At 37.4% G+C, this 6,866-nt stretch overlaps 1 protein-coding gene across 1 annotated transcript; it reads right to left on the reverse strand.

Annotated features, from left to right (window-relative positions):
* Nucleotides 1-698: 698 nt before the first annotated feature.
* Nucleotides 699-5,940, reverse strand: LOC141605163 (uncharacterized). Its single transcript, XM_074423833.1, has 4 exons — nucleotides 5,614-5,940; nucleotides 4,535-5,506; nucleotides 1,828-1,905; nucleotides 699-1,266 (listed from the first exon to the last, which is right to left on the reverse strand). The coding sequence occupies exons 1-4, from the start codon at nucleotides 5,767-5,769 to the stop codon at nucleotides 934-936; spliced, it is 1,539 nt and encodes a 512-aa protein (XP_074279934.1). The 5' UTR covers nucleotides 5,770-5,940; the 3' UTR covers nucleotides 699-933.
* Between the last annotated feature and the right edge of the window lie 926 nt (nucleotides 5,941-6,866).

The following is a 6,866-nucleotide window of genomic DNA, read 5'->3' on the forward strand; positions in this document are numbered from 1 at the left end:
ACTATATGACCTACCTATTTTTAACCTTCGATTTCCATCTCAACCCGCCTGTCAATCTAAATCGAAGAACTAAGGGTGAGATTATCAGTCAGACTCACCAAAGTCTTAAGACTCTGCCACATCAGTTTTTCACTAACTTTTATTATTTATTTATTGTTCAGACTCACCTCAGACTTTATACATTATCAGTCAGACTCACCTCAGACTCTACTTTTTCACTTTACTTGAGAAATTTTTCACTTTACTTGAGAAAATGTGGGGTTTAAGAAAAAAAAGAACAAAAATAATATAACACTTGTCATTCTTTCATTCGATGTCTTCTTTTAATAGTGGGGTCAAGACTCATGTAGAGTTAAATTGAGTCTTGGATTTCTAAGACTAATTAGGACTTTGTCAAGATTTTATTAAAAGTATGATAGATTATATGTAGTTTTGAGTGAGTCTTGTCTTAAGACTCACCAAAGTCTTGTCTCAAGACTACCAATAATCTTACCCTAAAGAAAGTCTTTCAAGTTTCAACTTCGTAATCTTCTAGTGTTTCCCGAATATTGTTGAATTGTTCAACCATACCCAAAATGACAAAACAATACCTCATAAACCAAAAATAACCCAAACCAGACTATAGTAATCACGGACCCGAATGACCCATGTACTAGGTCTTTAAACACAACCCTTCGGTATGAATAACAGTTGCAAGATACTGAGTAATAACAAAGTTTTACTCATCGACTCACTAATACACCTCTGCTACCAAATACAGAATTCGGGAAATTGTCGCATAATTCAAACACTAAATGAACATACATTCCATCTTAAACATCAATTACAACATAAACAGTTAGATAAGGTGTCCTCTACACATAAATGACTTCCCATTTAAATGAGCACTAACCCTAATTAACATAACCTCGACAACCTTCACGATTGTGTTTATCAGGATTGGATCCAACTCATTGGCTGTTGATTCTCGATGCCAGGACCACTCATACTGAAAGGCGAGGGCATGCTCATTTCCGGGGCTTCATCAAAGGCCATACTTGGAGCTGAAGGAGGAGCTAAAGGTTCGGGCTCAGATGTACTTTCTGGTGGGGCCACCATATCTATAGGCACAGTAGTCATCAGGGGTGACTCGATAAGAGCTGTAGATGCAGTTATATCCATAGCTGAGAGTTCTTCAAGTTGTTGCAGTGCGGTTATTGCATTAGGCTCACTCTGACTGGCTACTACAGGCTTGAGTACATCGACAGCACCTCTGATTTTCAATTGCTGCATGAAAAAGTATGTTTATTTATGTAGCTAATGACTAACGAGTAGAAATGCTAGCAATTAGCAAATTAGTTATTCGTGTTGGGTTGGGTCATCGCAGGCTCACAGCCTTGTTTGGATAGAAGGGCTTGGAAAGTTGGAAGGGAAGGAACGAGAAGGGGAGGGAGAAAGGACGGGTAGTCATCACACGCAATGTAGGAGGGAAACGGAGGGATCCATTTTCCCTCCCCTGATTCCCCTATAAATCTCTCATCCATCTTGCTAACCAACAAACGAAATTACCCCCCCCCCCCCCCGGCAAATCCTTTCCTTCCCTTTCCCTCCAAATTGCCCTGCGGCCCCGCCCAATTTAGTTTAAAAGTCGTTTTGGTGACGCTCTTGTCAGGTCATTTTGGGTTAAAATAATTTCAGGTTGTTTAAAGATTGAGTTGAGTGATTACAAGTTTCGACTATTGGGTTTATTAATATTTTTGTTTGAGGTCGACCCACTTTTCGGCCAGCTCATGCACGTCAGGAGGTTTGTTTTATCAGGCATAAGAATGACGTTAAAGGAAATATTACCATATCCTCTAGTTTCTTCAGCAGATCTTCATTGGCCGTCTCTTGACCCTGCCCATCTGTGCGCTTCACAATAGCCGTCTAGCAAAAACATACAATAAATGGAACATTAATATAAACTCTTTTTGATTCTAACGGAAGGCAAAACATGTTGGCATCACGTACTTCAGAAAAATGGAGGGAAATTGCACCTTGTGACTTGCATAGTTGCATGCACAAGGTAAGCACTTCCTGACATCATATATTATTTACGCTGACCATGAAAATAACACTTACGTATCTATCATAGTACTTGGTAAATGGTAATAGTGATTTTCAGGACTTTGATACGTAGCTTAGTTTTAAAAGTCATGAGGCGCTTTAGACAGCAAACGCAAGTGGTGACAAGGCACGAGGTGAAAGTGAGTGCCTCATAGAGACATAGACACAAGACAAGGTATTTTCTTACGCAAATCTGTATTCTCAATATAAGGTCACGAATTTGTATTTTCAATATGAGAAATTGTGGAACAATAACGTTTTATTTTAAAAAGATTTAACATGTGATAAATAAGTAAAAGTCAGAGATATGTGACAATGGTAAGGGGTTATTGTGATTGTATGATGAGGTTGTATAGGTTGCCTTTACGATGGAAAGATAGAAATTAAATCGTGATGATCAATTCTAGGAATTGGATCAAGCCTAAGATAGAGATATGAAATCTTGCATGTACAAAAAGATAATACTCCAAAATAAACTCAGGTGCATTTTTGAGTGCTATGTACATTATGTGATTGATACATCCTACTCTTCAATTCTCCACGGACCCTTATTTTTCGCACTAAAGAAGGTTTATGTCTTAATAGAAATGATAAAACTATCCACAATGGTGAAGTTAACATGAATATGATGTGAGGTGCCCGTACGTACTGAAGCTAACAAACCAAAGCAACTAAATTTCAAATTAGAACAGAGCGTTCGTTTCAATTTCTACTTAGAAAGGTAGGTTACACTTCTGGCATACAAATATACAATGGCCAAATAAATATGGAGTAGCATAAATATAATAAAGGTTACACATAACAAATGAAAATAACAGCACAATTAATTGCATAAAAGCACGTTTAAGACTTTCGACACATTAGAAAGTGCTTACACACATTCTAACATGAGACGGTCTCGTGATGAGATTCTCAAGAGACCACTTTACTCCGACACTAAGGTTAACTGAAATTTTTTTTAATACCGCCAATAAACATTGTATTGACAATTTTTCATATTGTTTGGTGTCTCATCATCAACGATGAACCTTTTAGTTGGCAACACAATTTTGATCATTATTGATCATTTGACAAGTGTAAGCGATTGTTTTGGTAAAAGAGTAAAACTAAAATGTGGTAATTCAATAATTGATTACTCCGTATAAGACTTTCCAACGAGACCACTCAAGTTTCTATTCTAACTCTTCAAACACTCACACAAATCAAAGAACTCAAAAATTGAACATAATTTGCCAAATAAGAATTATCAAGTCCACAATGAAAATACTTAAATTTATGGCTAGATTTCAGGACAGCGGTATGTTAAGGCAAAGGCATCCATAGAGTAGACGGGTATGAATGTACACTGCTTAAATACGACAAAGTTGCATGGAGTTTAAAGAATTCCAAGCAAGTAGCAATAAATCAAGAGAGAATAAGCATGAAATCCAATGTACCAATTACTACCAAACACAGTCTCACCGTCTCACAAATGTAAGCACGTTATGTCAAACACATCATATCTAGTCCTTCGAATAATTAGTGAAGAATAAACAAATAAACACTACACATCTACTCCTTTTAGATAACGAAATTCATGAACATTAGCAAATTATCAAGTTTCCAACAGAATATTAGCAAATTCATAACCAGCTTCTAGTAAAAAAAAAAAGTGAAATAATTTGCATGCTATCCGCCTATGCAATTCAATTTTACAGGTTTTTGAAATTCATAACAGAAGATATATTATTATCTTGTGTAATTCGGAGACTCTGTGAAAAGTACTAGAGTCACCCAAAAAAGAAATTTTGAGCGAAAATGTACAATTATACAAAGCTAAGTAGAATAATACTTAACCAAAATTAGCATCCATTCATATAAACCCTTGGAAACATACTCGTAGTAGAATAATACTCACACACATAAGATATTTTGACAACACACAGCAAAGCATTCCATTAGTTAACCTAAATTAGCATCCATTTTCAGAACTAAGACATCGATAAGAAGCACTAATATAAAATCTGAACCACAAAATATTTGCAAGGCACGAGTTCATCTTTTTTTAGACAGAAAACAGAAATACCGCAAATCAAATTCAAATTTTTCACATTTACTACAAGTGAGCCGGTCACTTGGAAGATTTTTACTCCATTGCTTATCGCTACGCAAATTTATCTGGATTTTTTTGTCCATTTTACCACTCCAACTAATTCACCAAAACATAAAATTACTAACTAATTTAGCTCGCCAAACAAAGAGCCGATATCAGTGTATCACTAATATTGAAATCAACAAATGACCGTTCATCCGTGCAGCCATGCATTGCATGAAAGTATGAAACAAAAACATTGCACACACACACCACCTTATTTGAGCAATTTACGAGCTAATCACATATTCGAAATCCAAAATTCAAACATAAAACCAAAACACAACACAAGGATCGAAAAAATCAAGGGACACTAACCTTCTTAGGCCTCCCTCTACGCTTGCCATTATACACCTTCTTCTCCACCTTACCCACACTCACAACCCCAACCCCTTTCGGCTTTCTCCCCCTCCGCTTCATCACACCTCCCATCCCAACCCCGACACCAACACCAACTCCAAGCCCAAACCCTTTCGGCTTCCTCCCACGCCTCTTCACCACACCCACACCAGCACCAACACCTTTCGCCACACTCCCATTCACAACCCTCTTCCCCCTCTTCTTCCCCTTAGGCCACCCCCTCTTCTTCTCAACCGCCACGACCGCCATCACATTACTACCCCCAACCTTCATCCCAAGATTCCCAACACCCTTTGGTCTACCTCTCCCTCTCCCAACCCTCGCCGCTGCCGCCACTCCCCCATTCACCACCGCCTTCACCTTAGCCGGCCTCCCACGTCTCTTCCCCACCTGTCCATTACTCACCACCGCCACGTCAGCCACCGGCGCTACAAACGGTACGACAACCTCAACCGCCGGATTCCTCTCCTTCGCCGGCCTTCCTCTACGCCTCTTCCCCAAACTCGACCCATTCTCCACAACCTGATCCAAACCCGGACCCAAAACAGAAACCGGTTCCGGTACAAATACCGGTTCAGACACGGGTGTTTTAAGCTTAGGTGGACGACCCGGTTTACGCTTCGGCGTAACCGTACCCGTATCCGACTGATCAACTACAGAAGGTGCAGCATAAGGTGGTTGTGATTCATAAGGTTGTTGTGGTTCAACAGATCTGGGTAAATTAGTAGCAACAGAAGGTAGTTGGTAAGAATTTTTAACCATAACGAGTTGACCCGCGGTTTTTAACCGTTTCAGGTGGTGAGTCAACAAGGCCGAGTGAGTGGGTGGAAGATTAGTGTAAACTCGGTCAATATACTTAGCTATAGCTCTCTTACTTGACCCACTTTCTTTTCCTTGTGAATTCTCCCAGGATATCGCCGCCGTAATCATCTGTAAACAAACAAATAAACAAATAAATTACGAGTCGAAACAAAGAATAAAAAAGGTAAACAAATGAACGAGATCTGGGGTAATTAATTTAATTAATAATCAATTACCTCGGCGTAAGAGGGATGGGAAGGAGTGGAGTTGGCCACCGGAGTTGGGTATAACTCGGCGGAGTACGGTGATTGTTGCGGTTGTTGGTACGGTGGTGGTGGTGGTTGGTGGAATTGAGCAGCGAAAGCAGCTGCTTGAGCCACTGATGGGTCCATTGATTATAGAGAGAGAAACAAAGATTGGGATTTTTTTTTTTAGGGTATTTTTTTAATTTGGGAAAAATAATATTTTTGTGATTAGATTTATTGATTGATAATATATTATTATTATAATAATATAATATAATATATAATATTATGATATTAAGGGAAATAATTGTATGAGGTGAAAGAGGAGATGGGGATGGGGTTATTTATGGAGGAGATGATATTTGTTTGTTTGTGATGGTTGGATTGGAGTTGATCCAACGGTAGGGAATGGTGGGTTAATGATGTGTATGAGATTGATGAGTTGGAATTTTGGTTTAGATGTGTTTGTTTGTGTGCTAAGGCCTAAGGGGGATGAGGGTTATTTATTAGGGTGGAAAATTCACGCGATATTTTTGAGGTTTGACATTTTACATCGGTTGTTAATGTGATTAATTTTTTTTTCCAAATTGTAGTTCTTGGAAAGATGAACGCTTTGAAAAAACAATCGTTATTTTCTGAGCTCGTAAACACGAGTTATGGCCTCTTAGAGTTTTATGGTTCAAAAAATTGGGTATTTTGCACAAAGTTTCAGTTGGGTACAGCGTGAATTTTCCTTTATCAATCAATCAATCAATACTATATTAATTCCAGAAATCAAGGGACTTCAATGTAATTAAATAAATTTATACAAATTAATTATACTATATAGTTTTAAATCAATAGCACTGTGCGATGGACCTGAACAAGGGACTTCAATGTAAATATTATATAGTTTTGGTTGAAGTATAAATTTAGAGAACACGGAGTATGGTAATTTTCCTTAAAATAAACATGGCCCACTTATGGTGTTAATTAGTATAAAGATGTTAGTTATTTTAACATAAACAAATATAATATAAGTATATTATATTTTGGAAACTATTAAAAAGTAAATAAATCAAGCTAGATTTCCAAAAAAAATAATATTCCATAATTATTTCGACTTAATTAATTTAATGCATATATGTAATATATTTAATGTATATATGTAATAATATATTTATTTCGAGTAGTGAGAGTAACAAAAGTAACAAAAGTAACCTTAATTGGATATAGTAATCACTCATTGGATACTTAAAGAGTAA

This window comes from Silene latifolia, chromosome 10, assembly GCF_048544455.1.
Source record: "Silene latifolia isolate original U9 population chromosome 10, ASM4854445v1, whole genome shotgun sequence".
Classification (NCBI taxonomy): Eukaryota; Viridiplantae; Streptophyta; class Magnoliopsida; order Caryophyllales; family Caryophyllaceae; genus Silene; species Silene latifolia.